A 22,643-nucleotide genomic window follows, 5' to 3' on the forward strand; every position below is an offset into this window, starting at 1 on the left:
TTTTCAGACTCCCTTTTTCGATCTGACCTTGTAGGAACGTTGTTGCCATGGGTTAGGAAATGAAACGCCACTCTCGAGAAACTTTTCAAGGACAGAATAAGAGCAACTTCTGTGGCACCTTTTGTGACATCTTTCGCAACACCCACATGGGGCGCGAGGAGCGGCCCCTACCCAGACAACAGGTGGTTCCACAGAAGAGAGCCCTCAGGTGAATGCGACAGATCAGAGGAGGCGAGGTCACTCAGTTGCAACAAAGACGACTGAGGGGAGGGAGTTTTTTTTGTCTGCTCGTCTTTGTAGGATTCACTCCCTTTGTGTGTGTGTGTGTGTGTGTGTGTGTGTGTGTGTGTGTGTGTGTGTGTGTGTAGGTGCACATGCTCTGGCTTTTCTGTCTTTGTGAGTTTCTGATATTTGAAGGGAGGACATTTCTGCAAAGACAGGCCATTTTGTTTGGTTCTCCTCATTTCTCCAAAAGGCTGCTTGAGGGCTGGCATGCTATGCTGGTTAAACAACAATTCCTGTTATTACAAATACGGTCGTATTTAAGACGTTTTATCCATCATTTCTCGGATATGATAATATCATACACAAGCATCTAGAACTACTCTATTTGGAGGCAAAACCCTCAGAGCGCACAACCAAGATACCGGCACTAATAACTAATTGCACAGCAAACATTAAAGCTGGCCTTAACTTTGTGCTGCTTTAAATGTGGAATGAGGTTGAAAGTTCTCGTGTCTCGATCTGCGATTTCTTTATTTGCTATATCGCTGTAAGTTCAGCATTTACGACTCTCATATGTGAATGTGACAACCCGAGATGTCTTGTTCTCTCTGTACTGCTACATCCGCTTCTGATACTGTAACATCATTTTTAATCTTTGGGAGCACAGCAAGTCATTCCAAGTAAAAAAGACCAAAAGTGCAAGTAAAGTCACAAGTCATTGGTGTTAAAGTCAAAGTGGAGTTAGTCTTTGTTTTCTTTGTCAAGTGGATCCTAAAGTCACACCAGATTTGTGACTCACGTCTGCCTCTGGTACGAGATATGTGACTCACATATCGTGTCCTCAGAAGTGAAGTAATACAAACAGGTGTGTGTGTGTGTGTGTGTGTGTGTGTGCGCGTGCACAAAATGTGTCAGTGCTCTGCTCTTCCTTCTGAAGCTATTCATTCAGACTGGGCTAGTAGGACCAGTGATAATGACACGGGCTATTTAGAATAATGCTGAACTGCACTTTGCTGTCCTCCTATCCTTGTGGTGTCTTTAATGACGTCTGTTCCATTACAGCGTGTCTGTACATGTGTCCTCTCTTCTTAAAAAACAGTTGGTGAAAACAGGTGATGAGCTCAGAGCATAAAGCTTTTGGTTTGGGAGCACCGCTTCACTCTCGATCAATTATTCAGCCAGTCTGTGCTCTGTCTCTCTCTCTCTCCTCCACCTCTTCCCTCCTTCTTCCTCCGCCTTTACCTGTCAGGTACGCTGCGTGACACCAAGGAAAACAGAGGGCGGAGATGAAGGGGGGGGGGGCAACAACAACCACAACCTCTAGACGCATAGGGGCTGAATGAGCACAAGGAGATGGCACGCAAAGAAATATGAGGTTATTGTCTAAAAATAGCAGCCTGTCAGTGCCACAGCCCTCAATTTGAATATGCACGCACAAACCTATGCTCCCCGATGCAAGAACGCATGTGGAAGGCATGTGTATACGCACAAACACACACACATCCACACACACACACACACACTCCAAGGTCAACCAGCATGTGTCTTTGTTTCAACACATTTTCACAGCCACTCTGTGATGGCGAGGCCGGCGGTAAGTAATTAATACCCCTCATGTGCGCACGTATGCAAGGAGGAGGCGATCTGGTCAATTACTGGCCTTCCGTGCGGCGCCATGTACGCGACTTAATGTGCTAGTATGCATTTGAACACGCCCCCCCCCCCCCCCCCGAATTCATTTCCTGGCTCCGTTTGTTTGTGTGCAGAAGCTCTGCAGCAAGCTTGTGTGGGATGGGAATATGACTATGGGCTATACTAATTACAAGTAGGAATGGAAAGTGTCTAATGTGCTCTGGGGAGGTAATTGACATTGATTTATGTAGCGGAGGACTATGGAGGGGTTCTATCAGGCAGCCGGCAATCACAATTCTGTATCATTAGTGCCGGGCTGTGTGTGTTTGCTCGCGTGCGCGTCCGTGTGTTTCTGTGTGAATACTGTGGGATTTCCGACAGTGGTCCAGCATGGAAAAGTCACACATAATTAGAGAGGGCTGACAGAGACCCTTCCCCTCCTCCCCTTCCTTTTTCTTCCGCTGAGCTGCCAGCAGCAGCATCCCCCCCCCTCAAATCTAACCATTGCTACCTCGCTGTCATGCATCCTGTCTTACACATGCAACACACACACACACACACATGCATGCACAACAAGCAAGCACAAACTCACACACTGACACACATTCACACAGACTCAGACATGGGCGCCCGCCCGCCCACGCACAAACAATAAAAATCCATGTGGGTTTTCTTTCGCGAGATTGCCCTGTACGTGCTACTGAGCCTTTCATTTGCATCCTCGCGGAGTCGAAAAGTGACCCTCAGAGAGGGATGGAGGATGGAGGATGGAGAGGGAGGCTATGGATTGGAAGGCAAACAGAGAGAAAGGGTGGATGTTTTCACTCCATTCCAACCCTGTCCCCCATCGAGAGGAAGAGAGGACCTGGACAATTAACCACAGAACAGAGAGCATGCTGGGTAATTAGCAGGAAGTCAAAGCTCGCATTCCCCTTGAGCGAGCGAACGCGCGCGGGCTCTCGCGAGCACTCGCGCACACACTCTGTATTTCCTCAGCTCTCACAAACATGTGGTTGCTTCGGATAGCGATGTGAGAATAATCATCAGAGGTAGAGAACAATTAGCGGAGGTTGGCTCGGCGTGGGGGTGACTGAAGAAAAAAGGGAAAAAAAACCTGGTCAGATCTCAGAATGAAACAAAAGGCTCGGGGATTGGAGGACGCTCGCGGATGGCGTCGTGAGAATTCTTCCCTGCTACAATTTCAGGAAACAACAATCGGCAGATGGACACAGCATAATGGGCATTCATTTGCCTGAGTGCTGTTCTGAAGGAGGACAGGGAACAATGAGCGCCGAGTGATATGTGTAAAAAGCACAAACAAACAAAGCATCATCTCGTATTCAACTATACAGGGATGTTATGAAGAAATTCTTTACATTAAAGCAGGGCTCTCAAACTCATCTTCACTCCGGGCCACATCAGCATCATGGTCGCCCACAAAGGGCCGGTGGTAAATGTAACATACACGTAACATATTGTTAAGTAACTCTCTCTGCATTTGATTATTGTTTATTCAAGTGTAACAATATTGTACATGCAGTTATATAAATGTAAACTTCAGCACATTTCTGTTATTATATCTTAAATCATTTTAATTTAGGGTTAAGAAACCCACATGACTCTATCAAAGATCAAACTATTAAAGAAAATATCAAAGACAAATATCAAACAAGTTATTACAATAACTTTGTTCAAAGCTTAAAATCCTTTCAAGGGTGTGTTTGCACAATCCCACGTGAAGTATTTCATGTGTTTTAAAGTCAAGTTTAAAGTCTTCAATGTACTCACAATACATTTCCATGTCAAATGTACAGTAACCAGCCAAAGAGCTGCTTCTATGTTTAAGTATCTCATCATTATGACTTTATAGCTCATAACTTCGACTTTCTATCTCATCATTTTGACTTTCTATCTCAGAATTATGACTTTCTATCATAGTTATGACTTTCTATCTCATAATTTCGACTATGGGGATATTTTTTATTATCAAGTCAAACTTTTTTTTTTTTATGTTTTTTTTAACTTTTTTTTTTGCTGGCGGATTCGCGGGCCACATAAAATGATGTGGCGGGCCGGGAGTTTGAGACCCCTGCATTAAAGGAACAGTGCACTCAAATGACGGCTTGTATTCCCGCAGGTTTTTTTTCGTGAAGGCGCCCCGCGTCCCCTGAAATTCCAACGCTAACATCTGAGGAATTCGCTATATTTTCTTTCATAAATAATCAGAGGTAAAGGCCATATATTTAAAGAGCGAGGCGATTGTTCATCGTCAAGTAGATGAGATGCGTCAGGATCTATCTGATTATGCTCAGCAATGGTTGATTAATGCATTCTGCAAGCATTCTCCATACATACAATATGAATATGTTAACTCAAATCATTTTTGTGTTTCATTCAACACCTGAAACAAGTGAATGTTGAAAAAAAAGAGGTTACTTTGTGTCTCTGCATAATAATATTGGATATTATGTTGACAGTATACTGTATGAACGCAAGATCATATCATTAATAAACCTGATATTATGTGGGTCTCATATACATATCACGGTCTGAATCTTTTCTCTGTAACCGACTCCTTCTTCTCCTCCTCCAGCCCCCCCGTGGTTCCCACAGCGAGCATCTCCGAGTCTGTCTCCGCAGTAATGCATTTGAAAGTAACCTATAGCCCCCCCACCACCACCACCACCACCCCACCCTCTGCTGCTCCTTCCAGATAAATTGAGATGCTGCAACCCTCTCAGTGATCTTATTTCTTCCCGAGAGCTCTGGCCCAGGCGGAGGGAGCGGAGGGAGCCGGGGAATGTCCTGAGATCGCAGAGAGAGATTGAAACTGGCATCAGCTCGCCAAGAGGCCCCAGAGGACCGATTGGAAATCAGGTACTCTCTCAGCAAATGCTGCAACACACGTGCACTTGCATGCACAGGGAGAAATGCATTTTTGCCCGCCTCACACACACTAACACCCACACGCACACCCACACGCACACCCACATGCACACACACACACACACACACACACACACAAACACACAGTGGCACCAGCCATCTATAGTCATTTATCTCACACCGGTAAATGTATCCATGTTCTACGGGCCCCAATCTCCTTCCTCTGCCGTTCTATCTTCTCTCACACACACTCCCCGAAACAATCTCCTTCAATCACCACCTCTCTCCCTTCCTCTCCCTCTCTCTCCCTCTTTATCTCTCCCTCCACGACCGTAAACTATTCCATCCCCCCCTCTCCCGCGCTCTCCTCTATCACCGCCCCTCCCGCCACTCTCATCTTGTCCTATCTCTTTCTTTCCCTGCCAGTCATCCAAGACCTGGGGGTGTTCTTAGGTGATCAATCTTCATCCTCTCAGCGCTGTCACACTATCGGGTCAAGCCAAAACACTCACACACACACACACACACACGCACACACACACACACACACACACACACACACCCACACACACACACACACACGTGCTATGCTATAACGAGTGGACAACAAATGCCAAAATTAACATATGATTACAATGGGGAGCATTCGAAGTCAAAGAGAGCACACATGCTCGGATGCAAACATACGCGCGGGCGCGCGACCGTGCGCTCCCTCCGTCACATGTGCCGGTTACAGCGCGCGTCGGGAGGACGGGCTCTGCCAACGCGGGGATGGTGTGACTCTCTGGCTCTGACTCCGGTCCCGAGCTCCAGCAGCTCCAGCCAGCCCACCCAATCTCCGCCATCGCCAGACCCAGCAGAGGAGGGCCCAATCTGGGATGGAGGGTGGAGCTGGAAACCCTGTCGGCCGCTCTGGGCTCCATTCACTGCGGCGGGCTCCCGGCCATGCCCAACCCCACCACCTGAACACGACCAAATACTGGCACGGAGGAGAGCTCGACAGCGTGCGTCAGTGTGTTCGCCGCTTCGTTTCAATCTGTAAAGATGGCGGCCACAGCGGCTTCTGTGAAAAAGTGGAAATAACAAAAAAAAACGACCTGTCTCCTGAAACGATGTCATGCCATACGCATCGCCGTGGCAACACGGGTCCCGATAAACAATTTGTACTGGAAATAGCTTCTATTTCAAGCTGTAGGTAGTCTTGTTCAACACCGCGCATCTCCTTATCCATCATGCATACCGACGCGATGCATCAGCACAGGTCGAGCATGGACCCGAGACCAGTGGGGCTGAATTAATCATGGCCGGGCCTCATAAATACTGCACAGGGCCGGCATTCGGGGGAGCTTATCCGGGACCATCGGAGCCAGTAGCCCCAGCGCCCAGCAGGAAAAACACAACTACAGCTTGCAGAGTAAATGCTCGGAGAACGAGCGCGTGCATGCTAGCAAGCATGTAGGCAGAGTGTCCCCTCTCACTGCACGCCTCATGAATAGTAATACCCTGCATGAATGCTCTGTTTGCTTGGTCAGTGTTCTTTGTGTACGCATATGTAGGGTGTGTGAAATGGTTTGTATTTCCTGCTCCCTCACGTAAGGGCGCATGCATAATGGCTTTGACAGCTTTCTGTATGTTAAAAAGTGTAGCTTGTGTCCGTCAGATGCATCATTCACAAATTATAAAAATACGTGTCTTCGAGACGAATCAGCAGAACGTCCATCCTTAGTTGAAAACACAAACTCGTCGTGGGGAAGACGACCAGTGAGAATAAAATGATCTCAGGTGTTAGGAGCTCTGTCGCAGCATTATTTATAACTGCACAATTTCCTATTAAAAAGTCTGATAATTCAAACGTAATCCACAGAGTAAATCTGTCTGGAGCTTGGACACATGGTGCAGTTCAACTATGGGGAACTTTGACACTCCAAATGATGCTGCTGAGCATTTGCAAGTCCATTAAAGCCATTGAGTTTGTCTGTCTAGCCTGATTCTTTATTCACGTTGGGTGAATGTGTAAGATGTGTTCATTTCAATGGCGTTGCATTGAAGCTCACACTGGCCTGCACCTCACTGCGTGAGTGTTCTCAAAGTTGTTTACCACCTTGACAGCTGACCTTTGAAGTAATGGAGAGGCGAAGAGCCCAAATTGGAGCATTCATTTAATTTCATAAAGTGCTCCACAAAGGACGCATTGGTTTGCTGTCAGTCCAGGAGGCAGTAGTAGAGACACAAATAATACTTTCTTCAACACACTTTTATTTTGTTATAAATTCACAGTTAGCTTACAAGCTAGCTTGTGTTATTTGTTTCCAAGGTGACTGCTTTTCTTTGGTGAGATTGTTTTCTCAACATTCTCAACAAACTCTACGATTGCCGGAGAGAGTAAACAGTTCTGTATCAGGTTACATCCGCCTCAGCTCTTATTGCCTTCGCGAGCATCGTTCTTGTTGTTCACAGGAATGTTGTTGAAGCAGCACGCCTCTGACCTTTCATTCCTCACTATTGATTACTCAAGGCTCACTCCACTGCTGTGCTTTACTGTGAGTGGGTCGAGATATTACCAAAAAAACAACAACAAATGAAATAAAGGGAAGATATTTCCTCTGACCTGGTCTCCAGCGGGACGTTACTGTTGAGAACCCAGCTGTCTTGCAGCTGGACCGACTCTGGGGTGGTGGGTCCGTCGCCAGTGCCCGGAGCCGGGGCGTGGATGGGGTTGCGTCCCCCTCTCAGGGTGTTTCTGTTCAGGCTGTTGGCAGACTGGTGGGACAAGGTGTGGTGGTTGTGCGGAGGGGGCAGTGGAGGTCGTAGCGTGGACTGACTGTGGTGGTTGGCGGCCCCTGGAAGGAGACAAGAACAGAGAGGGATTTAAGTGCCACGCTTCCCCGTGAAGGAAATCAAAGAGAGTTTCGGATGAAGGGAGGGAAGGAGTTCGTGCCAAGACGCTACAAATGTAGGACAGAAATGTTATTTGATATTTAGTGTTTCTAAGCATGCCAAAGAAAGAAAATGTAAGCCTTTTTCAGCTAGCAAATAACTTCATTGACATTCCATGATGTGCGACTTTTGTGTCGCCGATCATTTTGTCAGAGAAGGTGTCATATTTTCCAAATGGTCGATAACTTATTTTAGCAGGACGCTCCAGCTAAATAGCTCCATGGAATTTGATAATCATGTTTTCACATGCTCATTTTTCCTACATTGTTGTCCGCTCTATTTTTAGCCAATTCTTCCACTCTCTCTCTCTCGCTTTCACTCTTTTCTTTATCACAACTGAGAGAAAGTATGTGTGTGTGTGTGTGTGTGTGTGTGTGTGTGTGTGTGTGTGTGTGTGTGTGTGTGTGTGTGTGAGAGCGGTACTAGAGCACTCCGCACAGCGTGTGCCCTCATCTCTAGCTCTCAGAGTTGGGGGAACATGTCAGCTAGAATCCAATACCAGCCCTTCCAACTCTGAGCTAATGGACTGTTGAGTGAGAGAGCTGAAGAAACAAACCCGGATGAGTCAGACAAGAACACCCATTCACACATCACCTTTCTATCTCTCTCTCTCTCTCTCTCTCTCTCTCTCTCTCTCTCTCTCTCTCTCTCTCTCTCTCTCTCTCGCTGTGTGAATCAGCGGGGGGATCTGATCCCGTCTAGAGCATGTGCAAGTCTGTGTGGGCTCATAGAGGAACCGCATATTATACAGCATAGGAGCTCGACACAGCTGCTTTTGTTCACACATTGACAGGTGTGTGTACTCACAGCACAGCTGCTAAAAAAAAGAAAGAAAAGGAGGTCATGGAAACGCGTCGCATGTCACAATAAAGCGTCGGAATTTTGGAAATGTTGGAATTCACTACAAAGACACGCCGGTGTTGTTCATGTTACATTCGGCCTTGAATTCTTCTGTTTTACAACTCAGTTTGCGTCTTTTTCTTTCATCAACACGACACGCAGCACTTTAATCGTTATTTTACACATCTGAGCGTTGGCATACATTATGGGGATTGTGTTTGTTTGCACGTTGCCTTCCTCGGCGCTGATCAAAGGACGGAGTGAGCGCGCGCATATGCACACGCGCTGCTTTGCCAAGCTGCGCGACCACACTTGCCCTCCTCCATTTGTCATTTCCTCTTGCATTGGATGAAGAAGAAGAAGAAGAAGAAGAAGAAGAAGAAGAAGAAGAAGAAGAAGAAGAAGAAGAAGCGGCGCGCGAGGGGAAGGGAGACGGGTGGATGTGTCGCACTCTTCTGTCTGCTTTGATATGTGTCGGTCAAGAGATTCCTGAGAGGCATGAGTGATAAGTGGCTTTACACGAAGCAAAAACAGAGATGCACACAGCAACCGGCTCGTGCACATCAACGGAGGCAGTAAGTGTATTTATAGCAATATGTTTGCATGCTAACTCTCCCTCTTTCTTCCTCCTCCACATTTCCTTCCCCCTAGACGGGTGCTTAGAGCATATATACGGGGCAGCCAGCTCATGCAACTGCAGCCGTAATGGCGACCAGTTTGTAAGGTGACCTGATTCCGCCGTGGCGCCGCTGGGACGCAGGTGCCACCCCCCCCCCCCCCCCCCCCTCCCGAGGAACCGACGCTTGTGAAAGGAGAGAAGAGGGGAAGAGGGGAAGGAGACGAGAGAAAGATGGAGGGGCCCCGACCTCTGCTACCCGGGAGAGACACAAAGCATCTGTTTGCACATTCAAACACGCTCCTGGGAGAAACAGCATGCGGTCGCGTGCACACAGTTACACACCTGCAGGGAAAGTCAAACCCCCTGCATCATACATGCAGAGTGTAACATTGACATTAAAGCGCGGGGAGAGTTTTATTTCTCGTCGTCTCCTCCCCTACGCAGCCTCATTCCTTCTCGAGGATTGTTTTCCTCTCTTTCATCTCGTTTTTATTTGCATTTTGTTTGTCTCCTTTGCAGAGATGTAAAGCGCTCTGAGGTAAATCTTGTTTGTCAAAAGCACTTTATAAATAAATTTGACTTGACTAACTTTCCTATGAATGTGAAAGCTCCCGATACCACCCTGTCTGCATAAGTACTTTTTCGAACAACAATGCACATAACACCACAGCCCTACACTGGGAAGAAAATAATCAGCTCGCACGCATGCACGCACCCATGCAGGCATGGACACACGGTCCAAAAATAAAAGTCGGCACTCCAGTTCTCACACAGTACCCCGCTGTCTCCCATGTTTAAATCTGCGTCAAAAAAAAAATGCATGCGGTTCGCCTTTGTTCACTTTCCTGACATGAATATTGAACAGTTTTTTCATTCAGATTCGGATGAATAATATATGGAAAACCTTGCATGGAAGAGGAAAACATGGTTTTCTATGAACCTGTGTGTGTGTGTGTGTGTGTGTGTGCACTCATCCTGCACCACTGGGACAGTGTGCTGTGTTAACAGTCCGGCCACGACATCGTTACACAAGGTCATTATCCTGTGCCGCTGCATTTACCGCATTTTGTAGTGACGACTTTAACGTTTCCCTTCAACAGAAGAGATTAAAACGCTTTTATCTATAGTTGCAAATTCCATTACAAGTGTCCAGATAATGGCGAGAGAAGTATTTCTATGCTCTGAAACTCTCTACAGCCTCCTGACGCTGCCAGAATTGTCAGGTACCGTCAGGTTAACTGGAGTGATAGAAAGCGATTCTTTCTTTTATTCTGCGCTGAAAGTCCCACAGCCTTTAGTGTGCTGCAAAATATTTATTATCCGACACAAATTGCTTTCTTTTTTTCCTGCTACAGCACAGGAGAGTGATGTCAAAGAAATTCATTTTCATGTGAGCTTCAAATCCATAAAAAAAGAAAAAAGAATCCTGAGTAAATAGAAACACACTGAGAAGTGGGGTCGGCCTGAATTGCAAGGCCGTTTTTTTCTTCTTCTCATGCAGAGAACTCCCGCGGAAAACCGCAGATAAGTCTGACCAACCATTGGAACAGAGGCAGAGCGCAGTGACGAGAGGGCTGCAGGTAAACGGGTCCAATAAATTAAGATGGGTTCGTCAGATGAATTGTCCGGTTGCTGAAGTACGACCCGCAGGTAGTCTAATGGGAACAAGCGTTTTACCAGCAACCCGGTCTGATAAAAGACAAAACATGCTGTGAGGAAATAGAGCAATTAGAGAGCAGCCGAGCAGATCACATTTTATTCCACTTTATCTTTCCCTCCTTTCGTCCCTCTCTCTTTCACTCCAGTGTGAGGAAACGGCGATTGTGAAGAGATTTCTCTCGACAGCTCTCTTGTTTTGTTATGCAGCCACTTTTTTTTGAGTGTGTGGAGGAGCTCTGAGCCCTTCTGACTGCTGTTGAAGGCTGACCCACTTTATTCTGTCCACGGTTCCCATGCGACTGCAGTGTGTGTGTGTGTGTGTGTGTTGTGGCGGCTGTAGCTGTAATCTGGTGGGTTTGGCTCCGGCTAATCCCTGGAAGTTCATTATGCTCGCCAATTCAAAGGAGCCCCATTCAGCAGAGAAGCATTAGTCTGTCCGCTAACCTGCCTCCCCTGTAATGCACTGTGCACACACACACACACACACACCAGTGAGAGGCAGGGGCTCGCCACATCATATTAATCTTGCATTGTGTGTGTGTGTGTGTGTGTGTGTGTGTGTGGCCAGCTGGCAGCAGGAACCAACCAAGGCAGTTTGTTTTTGCAGCCCTGGATGTTTATTGACATTTTTTGTGGTTAACAGAGAAAAGTCGCAGGGCAGGATGTGCATCTGTGTGAGAATGTGTGTGTGTGTGTGTGTGTGTGTGTGTGTGTGTTTATGTGTGCGCGTGTTTGCAGGATAGAACTACCCATTCAGCAGTTAAAACGGATCATTGCAGGGCTCAGCCCCCGATCCTCCCTCTGTCCTCCCCACTCCCCTCTGCCTCTCCGTCTCTCTATTTCATGCCCCATATCTCCACTGCTATCCTTCTTTTTCAAAATGCAAAATGCAAAAAAAACCACACTGTGCCACCCTCCATTGTTTCCCACGCTCCTTCTTCTCTCCGAGCTAATTGCCATTGCTCCCCGCGTTTTAAAGGTGGTTGAACCCCATGTGCCGGCGCTCCGTATGTCCTCTGCCTCAGAATGTCACATGCTTCCCCGTTTGTCATTCTTTGTCATGCCGAGTATGATGGAGGGAGAGCTTAAGGTGAGAATAAGAGGCGCACGTACGTACACACACACAAGCGCACAAAAGGGGCTCAATTTGCACATTGGCTTTATTATCCAGAAGCACACATAAAGGCAGAGTTAAAGACATAACTCTACACACACACACACACACACACACACATACGCGCACCGCCTCTGCCTTGGCTAGTCATCTCTGTCTAATTAGGAGGCAATAATCCGCTAGAGAAGAGTCATCAGATTCAGCCAAAAACAAACAGTCTCCATGAGCAGAAAAGCACGTGTGCCTTTCACCCACACGCACAGACACACACACACGCACACACGCACACACACAAATCATCCCACTGATACGCAAATGTCACCGTTACATAAGCACCATTAGGAAGGATGACATTAGCGCAAGGGGGGAGGCGACGCGGCGTCTTCGCTGTGCTTTTTGCTTCTGTAGATTTGTTTCAACAAAGCCATTAAACATGCATTGCTTCGGCAGTGGCTTGAGGTGGCTTCCCTGGCGGCAGAGAGCTAGCCACTTTAGAAGAGGCCCGGGCTAAAAATAGCTTAGCATTCCCCATGCATAATGAATGGGCAGAGCCAGCGCTAACGCTAGCTCTTTCCGGGAGCAGTCCGCCACGCTCCGTTTGGCCGTCTCAGCTCTCCCGGCGTTCCGTGGGGAGGGGGGGGGGGAGCGTTCCCAGACAGGTGCTCCGAGCCAGACAGTATTCCCACATAAACATGCACGGACCCAATTCCCAGCCAATCTTTCGGCAACGCCGTTCCGTTCCCATTCACCTGTCACGCTTCACTAGGAACACAAGTCATGTCTGTCCACCTGTTAGCTTAGGTAATAGCGGACTACTTTGCAGGAGCACGCACGCACACACACGCACACACACACGCACACACGCACACACGCACGCACACACACACGCACACGCACACACACACACACACACGCACACACACACGCACGCACACACGCACGCACACACGCACACGCACGCACACACGCACGCACACACGCACGCACACACGCACACGCACACGCACACACACACGCACACACACACGCACGCACGCATGCTCGCAGACACAAACACACATACAAGCAGCATGCAGCTTCCTGAGGATTATCTCGCTGTGGTCAGTTTCTGCCTGGCTTGGTAAGGCTCATTTCCTGCCCAGCGTCCACTCTCAACAGGACCCACACACAGAAACACACACACACACACACACACACACACACACACACACACAGACGGGAACACGCTCGCACAAGCGCCTGCATAAACACTCGGCCGGTTATAGGTGTTTTATTTCCTCCCAGCCGTTCCTGTGACTTCCAACATGCCAGGGTGTGTTTATGCAGTGCCAGACTACCACTCTAAACTCATTAAGGTTGATTTTAATGGACGCCCAAAGCCAAGGACTCTCTCCGCACCCATTAGATCAGCGGTCCTGGCTGGAAAACGTGACAATTTGCAATTTCATCATCTCAATGTTGTTCTCCTTCCATCCAAATATCTCTTGTTCGCCCTCTAAGCTCTCATCAGCTTACCCTTCTTTTTATCCACATCCCCCCTTTTATTTCCTCTTTGTTTCCCCGTGTGTCTGGGTTTCTGTCGCCCTTTCAGTCACTTTCTCCATGCATTTCTTTCTAGTGCCCTCGGATGTTTTTTTTCGTCTCCTTTTTGACTGTTTCTCCATGCAAGATGTCTCATTAAATGACTTCAAAAGTCAAAGTTTGGCTTTCTCCAGCTCTGCTCCCATTTGCCTCTCTGCGCCACTCTTTTCCCTGCTTCTCAGTTGTTGTCTTTTTCTTTCCTTCTCTCTTTGTCTCTCTCGCTCGCTGTCTCTGTGTGTACGTGCTCAGCAGAGACTAAAAAGGAGCCCCGGAACAGAAAAGTGTGGGTGTATGTGAAGAACGAGAGAAAGAGGGAAAGCGTTGCCTGCGAGCCTGGCTCTCCCTCTTTGCCAGTGTCTGCCATCAGGGTGTCAGTGGCAGAGTGAATTTATTTGCTGTGCGGTTACTGGGCTGATGATTGATGTTGCCCCAGCAAACAGTAAACCAATTAGACGGCTGATGTAGCGTCATTTTAAAAGCCTCCTAATCACGTTGCTCTTGAACCTGGGACCCGGGCCTTCCCTAATGAAGATTTATACTGGATCAAAGGAGAGCCTAACGCCATTAACAATAGATTGTATTCCACCAAAAATCACATTAGGACTTCTCTGCCCACCGCTCCCTTCCCTCCCATCAGGCCTCTGCTAAATATATCTGCTGATTACAAGTGCAGATGCACAGAGGAATGGAGGAGCAGGGGGAGAGCGGGAAAGAGAGGGACAGAGTTGGCCCACAGCAGCTAACTGTTGAGAATAAATGTGTACGCTGATGAACAAACTCATCACTGCAGATGTGATGTAAGCACACGGGGCGTCCAATGATGAAGGAGAAAGCGTACAGCCGGGGAAACAAACTAGTTTGCCTTTGCTACACTGATCTTCCTGGCGGCACTTTAAATTCATCATCCCCTTACCTTTCACTTTCCGGCGCATTATTAATGTCACATGGAGAATAAAGTACAAACACACACCTACGCACTGGCAACCGATATGCGGTCGCCGGAGTGCAGGGGTTGCTTTCACTTGCATCATTGTTTCTTCTGGCAGCGGTTGACAAAGGTGTGAAGGGTTACATTTCAATTTCATTCATTTCAATCCATTAAGAGATTACCGGCTGTCGGCTCGAAATGCGCTTTTTTTTTGTGTTCCGCGAACCTCCTACGAAGTCAAGTTTGGGAACGGAGAGTGTTTTTTTCTGTTGTTGCTCCTTGATTATGCTCCTTCAAAAAACCTGATGGTCTTCTCAGCATTAAAGCTGATTGATTAAAACAGCTCTTTGACAGGCAGTCGTCAACATATGCTGGGTAATCTTTAGCTGTTAAATATACACAAATAGATTGTAAATTCACCCGTGCACGATCAATGAGTTATTTCCGCTCTAATAAAACCGTAACATCCATAATTGACCGTGATTACAATCAATATCTGTCTTAAATCTCTAAGTGCATATTTTACGATGCCTCACAATGTAAATAAAGGTTGCGTAAGTCCTCTTGGTTTGATTCCCAGCCTTGCAAACGAATGCTGACTTCGGAGGAATGCAAAAAAAAAGAAACCAAATGGCCAAAAGAACAAGATGTGACACTGAAATAAAGGATTGAGCAGCGACTAAATCAGATCAGGGAATGGACACACAATGAGGTAATGCAGCGACCCAGGTGATGGATGGCCCCGCTGATGCATAAATAAAATGAAGGGGAGGATAAAAGGTTCGGGGTGAATGGCGAGCTCTCTTACCCGTGGAGGAGGTCTGGGCCCGGAGCAAGTACGAGTCTTCCGGGTGGGGCTCCAGGTGAGAGTGGGTGGAGTTTTTCTCCAGCAGGGGCACCTGGCATTCCCTGATCGGTGGGGACGGGCCGGGGGAGGGGTGGTGGTGGGGGGCGGACGAGGAGGACGGGAGGGACGGAGGGAGCAGGGAGGAGGAAGAGGTCGGAGGGAGTGGGCGACCTGGAGGATGGAGGGAGAGAAGAGAGGGGGGGAGGGGAAGGGGATGGAGGGGAGGGCGTTAGACAAAACAGATGGCAATGACTGACTGATACCGGGGGCCCGTTCCGAGGCAGGTCTACCGAGTCATCTGGATCATTTTCAAAACCTAGAGTCCCTTAAAGGGTCCTTGCAGATCATAATGTGAAGAGGGAGGAATGGAACTTCAATGCTGACAGTTTTCATTGGAACTGTCTCCTATGTTCTCTGGTGAAAACAGTTGACAGTGTGTTTTTGTGTGAGCATCCAGAGAAACTGGAATATTGTTTCTGGAACAGTTTTAGTGCTCTGACTAAAATCAATGTGCTGTTGCAGAAATCTTGCAGACTGATACCACAAAATGAAACGAAACTAAAACTAAATTGAAAATTTGAAAAAAAATCATTTTTCATTGTTTCATTTGGTTGGATCAAAAATGTGGAACAGCGGTTGATGTAAAGAAAACCTGCTGCAGGTTGTGCTCGACATATTCCTCCAGTTAACTGAGAGGGAGACTTGCTTCTCGGAACAGGCCCCTGGTCATAGCAATGCAAAGCAGCGTGGATACAAACACACAGAGGCTTGCCGAGGCCGGAGAGACTCGATGTAGAGATGCAGACTCTCGTAGAGAAAAAAGCTCCTCCACACATTAATAAGTGACACTTCAGCTCAGGACGTTATGCTCACTTGAGCTCAATTCAACCTCATTTTCCATGCAAATGACTTCAACTGAATGAACAAAAGTCATTTTACCTTTTTTATTTTTTTATTTCATCCATACAGCCTCCAAGAACAAATTATCAGCAGCACTGAGATATTGTCCCACATCTATCTTACCGCTGTACAAATTAAAGCGAGCCGATGCAACTTTTGCTGAACAAGTGACAATTAGGAGACAATATTCTGAATATATCGGAATAAACTGAATTATAAAATACAGTGTAAGATGAGCACACGTAGATAAGACACGAACGGGCTCATTCGTGATAACGTCAATATGCTTTCTCACAAACGTCACCCGCTAAAGCTATATTGAGCATGTTGAGTTTGGCAAGAGTGCCCGTTTGCTTGTGAATCCAACTTTTCCTTTGCAATTTCATCTTCCAAATTTGAAAGATTAACAGTAAAAAAACGGTCGGATTGATATTTCCTACATCCATTGCACGACTCTCCTCTACACGGGGGAGACGAAAGAAAGTTAACCGCCAAGTCTTTAAATAGTGGGAGCCATGGGACGCGTGGACACAATCAGGCTGTCCCATACACCAGAGAGAGGGAAGAGGGATGGAGACGATTCGCTCTACTCTCCAAAGGTTTGGAATCAAGGACAAAGACAAATCTAATAAATTCTATTTAGAGACGGCTCAAAATATAGAATAATTACGTCTGACGTATTTGCAGCTCAATCAATCAACAATATGGCAAGAATGAGGCCACCGAGTCCAGCCAACCCACCGAAGGACTCGGGTTATTACAACTGCTAATTAGCTCGTCGACCGAAGACGCTTTGACAGCCTGATAATCACTTATTTTCTCCTTATTCCACATTGAAAATTACGGCTTCGGGCGTCGGCCATGTTTGCTTTTACAAATAAACTTCTTTTTTTCCCTTTTTCTTAGTGATGCCTTTACCTTCACCTTCTAGAGTTATCTAAGGGGGGGGCGTAGAACAAATAGGCTAACTCGTCCCTAGTTTTCCAAACTTCATCCATTCTTTCATTCGCCGCTGAAAACTTCACGGGGGAAAATTAAGACTTTTTTTTTTCTTTCAGCGAGTCAGTTCTTTCTTTCATCGCACTTCTCTTTTTCCGCAGAACAATAAACGGGCAGGAACAGAGAGAGATAAAGAAAGAAAAGCCGCGAGACCTTGAAGAAAAAGCCGTGATGGCTGAACATTCATCATCATACTTCCCCCCCCCCCTTCTTCTCCTTCTCTTGCTGACAGTTCTTTAGAATACAGATGTGGTGTGATTGTAATTTGACAGCATTCACCTTCCCGTCACAGAATATTGATAGAAATCAAAATGTGTAAAGGCCATGATAGATGGGGAGCTTTTTTCCTTTTAGCCGACGGTGCAATATCGCTTGGATCAGGGAAACCTTACCTAGGCAGAGATGATTTAAGAAACAAAGTGGCTGGACTTGGTTGTTGGCTAGATCGCCCATCTATGCTGCAACAAAATGAAGCGCATTAACCATGGGAAGCACTCGTTTTGAGTCCGGGTGCCATCGCGGCTTTACAGAGATACATTTGATAGAAATGGAGGCAGAACGATGTCTCTGTCCTTCCGGCCAAACTGCTCCAGCTTATAGCTTTGCGTCATGGAAACCAGAGCTCGGATCGATCCACAGCCCCACGTTAACTACACCCCGGAGAGATACCGGCCCTGTCTTTTGTTGAGGTGTGTGTGTCTGTGTGTGTGTCTGTGTGTGTGTGTGCCTGTGTGTCCAGTCAATCTCATCAGCGCAAACAGAGAAAAATGGATAAACAATGGCAAAGCAAACACTGTGGCCGACAGGAGGGAAAACGAGAGAGGTGGGGAGGGACGGATGGAGAGGGATGGAGACGAACGGAGAGGTCACGGGGATAACCGGCGGAATGGCGAGGGAAACAGCGGAGGACGGACAAAACAGGACGGACCAGAAGCTATGAGCTGACAAAGGTCATTGGCAATAAAGATTTAAAAAAACGGGGAAGAAAGCAATAGAGGAGGGTAATTAGGAGCGGCAATAAAAGGGGCGGAGTGGTGGAAGAAGGAGGACGGGAAGGAAAATAATGAAGAGGTAGAGACGGAAAAAAAGCGATTGATCCAAATGAATCGATCACTCATATCAATTGACGGCGAGTGTGGATCTAGCGATTTGCATATTTCACCAGACCTATAAACAGGCTATTGGTGACAACATGCAATGAACAATGAACAATGTGTGTGTGTGTGCGTGTGTGTGTTTGTGTGTGTGTGTGTGTGTCTAGCTGCGCACCTTTAAGACGGCTTTAGTGCGGTTGCATGTTGTTATTGCACGTAATCACGGGTGTGTGCGCTTTAAGGTTACGCGTATGCCTGCGCGGTTATTAATATTTTAAATCACTTTAATTACAAAAAAAAAGGAGAAAAAAATTGCACTAGTTGGCCAAAAGCAATTAAGGGGACTTTAATCTCCTTAGCAATTATGCTGTGGGGCATCCTTAACTCAGTCATTTCTGCCCGCTACATTTCCAGAAAGGTCAGTGGAAATTGCTTTGTGTTATTAGAACAAAGACTTAGCGATGAGCTCGCGTTGTTTCTCTTGACAATTTGCCTCGCTGCCGCCCCCTCAGCCCGCCTGGCCCCGGCCATACGAGTCTCTCAATCCATCTCTCCGTGCCCCGTCTCTTAGGTGTTGATTGGTGTGAAAAGCGAGTGTGTCGTGGGGTTTAAAAAACGAAATCCCAAGACTGTGGGCCCCGCATGAAGGGCCTTAGCGGAGCCCCTTGATGAGCTCAGTACGGCGTCAGAAGAAATGCGATCGTCGCCATTAGATGGTTGTGAGAGCTTCAGGCTTTGACTTGCTGGTATGAGTCATTTAAAGTGTGTGAGCTCTTGGCCCGTTCTTGTGCTGCCGTACGTCTCCACTGAACCGTCTCAATACGAGCTCAGAGTAATCTATCGTGTCTCCCTCCACCAAGCCATTCTTTACCGCGTTACGCATCGGACGCAATTCCTCTTGTTGACTGTTCAATGACTTCTCTCCTCTTCCCCTCCTCGTCCTTGTCTCTATTTCAGTCCCTCTGTGCTCCCCCCCCCCTGCCAAGCTCCGTCCATCCGTCCACCCATCTGGCTGAGGTGAGGAGTGGTAGGCCGAGGAGAGCGGAGTGGAGCGAGGGATGGAGCGACAGCTGGAGCCCAGTCAGACAAGGAGAGACAAATTACCCCTCTAACGAGAGCCATTCATCATCTCTTCATCTCTCCCTCCTTCCATCCCTCTCTTCCTCCTCCACACCTCTACGTGAAATACGGCGCGCACCTGGACATAAACAACAAAACCCCCAAAACACCACACAACTTTACAGTTGATGATGTTCTCATCTATAGTCGCCGCTCGTGTGGCTCGCACAGCCGAGTCAAATCGGCGCTGTCTCTTTTATTAAGGTGAAAACAACGAAAGGAAGAGGGGGAGGCATGGGGAGGGAACCGGGGGGGACAAGATAAGGGAGACGCGGAGTGATTGAATGAGCGGTGCGCGGGGAAGAGGGAGGAAAAGAGAAACGACACACCCATGCTGGCACATGCAGAGACTCATTACCATGGCTGCTGTCAGCACAGATGTTGGACTGAGGGGGAGCTGTCAGTCAGTGCGTGCGTGTGTGTAAGTATGCGCGCCTACGAGTGTGTGTGTGTGTGTGTGTGTGTGTGATCGTGTCTGACAGTGATCTGAGGGCTATTTAGTGATGACAGCTGCTGACACAATGGGCCCTTTTCTCTATTTATCTATACAGTGCAGTCTGTCTCCTCCATCTCATCTCTCTTCCTGCCCCCCCCCCCCTCCCTTTTTTATTTTTTTCCCAATCCTCGCCTCCTCTTTCCTCTCATTCATTCCTTTCTAAGATTTCACATTTAGCCAGTCTGTGGCAAGGCGCACACCTGTTGCTGCCCGTGTGTGCGAGCAACAAATGGATGTCGCCGCCTATGTCCCGAAAAACCTCCCTCCCTCTCGTTTCGTTCATTTTCGTAATGAAAGAAATAGCATAAAAAAAGAAATAGCGTGAGCGATAACGTGAGTAAAGAGGGAGATGAGAGGATGATTCAACGGACGTGTTTTAATGAGTAAAGTTGGGCTTTCGCAGCCTGAGGAGATGATTGTATCATTGGCTCCGTCTTTGATGTGCAACGTGAGGGATCTTCTCTGGCCTGGAGCTCGGGCTCCGGTCCTCTCTTTCATCACGCCTGCATCACTCCATCATTCCACATCTGTGGGGGCCCCTCTTTCCCAAACAGTCCGACCCTCCACACACACACACACACACGCGCACAGCCTGTATCAGAGGTTGAAGGCTTCCGGCTAGGAAGGAGGCTCTCGCACACACAGCGTCACATTGTTTGGGTCTGGATTACTGTGTTTTCTCGATTTCCGCTATTTACATTAATTACAGGATTATAACTCGTCATTTGCGCTGCGGCAAATCCGTTATGAATGGTTTTCAACTGAATGTTCTGCTCCCATGTAAGAAGAGGCCCCATTGTTTGCACTACCAACTTTATTTTTTATTATCAGAACCCAATATTTGGCCAGAATTTTAGTGATTTTCGTTTAAAAAAATCGGATTTTCAACAAGACATTCCCCCACACAGTACTGTTCTTGAACTCGAGCCTGATGATAATGAGTCCTCAGATGACTGGCTTGTGAAACATACAAAAGAAAATACTCTGAATTCTTTGAAAAGGAGAAAAATAGATAAGATATGTGGATATGAAAACGACGCAAAAGACCTTCGCCTTCACCAACCAAACCCCACCTGCACTGAAGCTGTGAATCAATGACTGTGAGGCCATTCAGGAGTAATGGGTTCCGATGATTACTCGCCTCTTAACGACTTCTGTTTGCCCTCACGTGACGAGGACTGCATAGTGTCGGAATGAAGCCTCATAACTCCTTTGAGAGATGTGGCATTGCACATGGCAAGGCACTTGTCACTGCACGGTGTAAATGGTAAGAATGAAAACCTGCTGCGTGAATTGGAACACATCGCCTCTGAATAATGCCCTGGTTCAGAAGGCCGTTCCTCGCTCCTCTCCTCACTCAAGTGGCTGTATTCTTTCATATTCTTTTATATTATTCCAATTCTGAGAAGAGGAGAGAGAGACGGGGACCGACGCACGCTGAGTCTGTGCCATACACTTGACCTTTTGACCCAAACGCCCCAAACGCCTATATGCATCTGCGAATTAAAACATGCCTCGCTGTTGCTGGGAAGTACAAGTGTATGTTAGTGTGTGTGTGTGTGTGTGCGCAACACATAGCATTAGGATGCTGCGGCACACCCGTGCTGTCCATTGTCAGTGATGTCCACTGCGTAACTTGGGGCATCCGTGGAGGCTGCATTACCATATAAATTACATCCATGTTGCTGCTGCTGCTGTGGATTGATGGTATTGTTATGGATTCTACACATTGGACCCTCATTGAAAACAATCAAAATAAATAGCCTGCTCCTTCCACATAAATGCATACACACACACACAGACACACACGCACACACACACACACACACAGAGGCACTCGCTCATAACCGCATGCTCACATGTCCAAGCGTGCGCATGTGAAACCACACAGGAACAAAACCCTGAACCCAGGTGCAGAGAGATAGACACTCATCCCCTCGGCCCTCCGTTACCTTTGAACATCTGTAATGCCTGGAAAGAGCACATCTGCAGATCTGCGTGTGTGTGTGTGTGTGTGTGTGTGTGTGTGTGTGTGTGTGTGTGTGAGGGATGTGAAAAATGCATATCTTCAACAAACTCGGCCGATGCCTATTTGTGAGTCAATTTGACGGCAGGAGACAAACGTGTAATTTTAGCTCTGACTGCAGGAGACACAATAAAAATATGAATCAGTACCAAACTAATAACACATAAGAGGTATACAATTAAAAAACAGAGCAACAAGAACCAGACAAAATGAAGTAATTTCTTGCCACAGATTACATGCTGGAGCTTGAAAAAAAGAATGTAACCCAATTATCTCCAAATGTGTTATTCAGTTGATAAAATACAATGACAGCGACTGCACCGCGAGCAACAATCTCTTCATCAATTTAAGGGCCAGGCGAAAGCAATTCTTCACATCGAATTCAAGTGTTTCACAAAGTTGGGAGTAGATTTAACGATGCCAGCGAGGCTGCTTCCGTACGTCCTCGCTTGCTAAGGATTGGACATATAGCACTGAGTGAAGACCGCAAGAAACCTGCTCGCAGCTTCGGAGAGACCCTCGAAGTTTGATAACGTATCAATATCTGTATTTGTTATCTCGGCTGGAGAAAGCTTTTTAGAAAGTAGCGGCGCGAGAAACCGGGGGGGGGGGGGGGGGGGGCGAAATGCCGGCGAGCGGCTTTACCTCCAATCTGCCGCGCGGCTGAGTAACTCCCAGAAAGTCCCGGCGACTTTGAGACACAAATTGTGAACGACAGATAACATGCTGTGGATGTGGATT

At 47.3% G+C, this 22,643-nt stretch overlaps 1 protein-coding gene across 2 annotated transcripts in view; it reads right to left on the bottom strand.

The window, feature by feature from the left end:
• The window catches only part of tenm2a (teneurin transmembrane protein 2a), a gene marked incomplete at its 5' end in the record, with an annotated part of 135,414 nt that overhangs the window by 48,153 nt on the left and 64,618 nt on the right, over positions 1-22,643 (bottom strand). For both annotated transcript variants that reach the window (XM_079269021.1, XM_079269020.1), the window contains 2 exons: positions 7,352-7,583; positions 15,230-15,439. In XM_079269021.1, the coding sequence (XP_079125147.1) occupies positions 7,352-7,583; positions 15,230-15,439 (442 nt within the window). The remainder of the gene's footprint in view (positions 1-7,351; positions 7,584-15,229; positions 15,440-22,643) is intronic.

The sequence above is a fragment of the Melanostigma gelatinosum genome, assembly GCF_949748355.1.
Source record: "Melanostigma gelatinosum genome assembly, chromosome: 5".
Lineage (NCBI taxonomy): Eukaryota > Metazoa > Chordata > Actinopteri > Perciformes > Zoarcidae > Melanostigma > Melanostigma gelatinosum.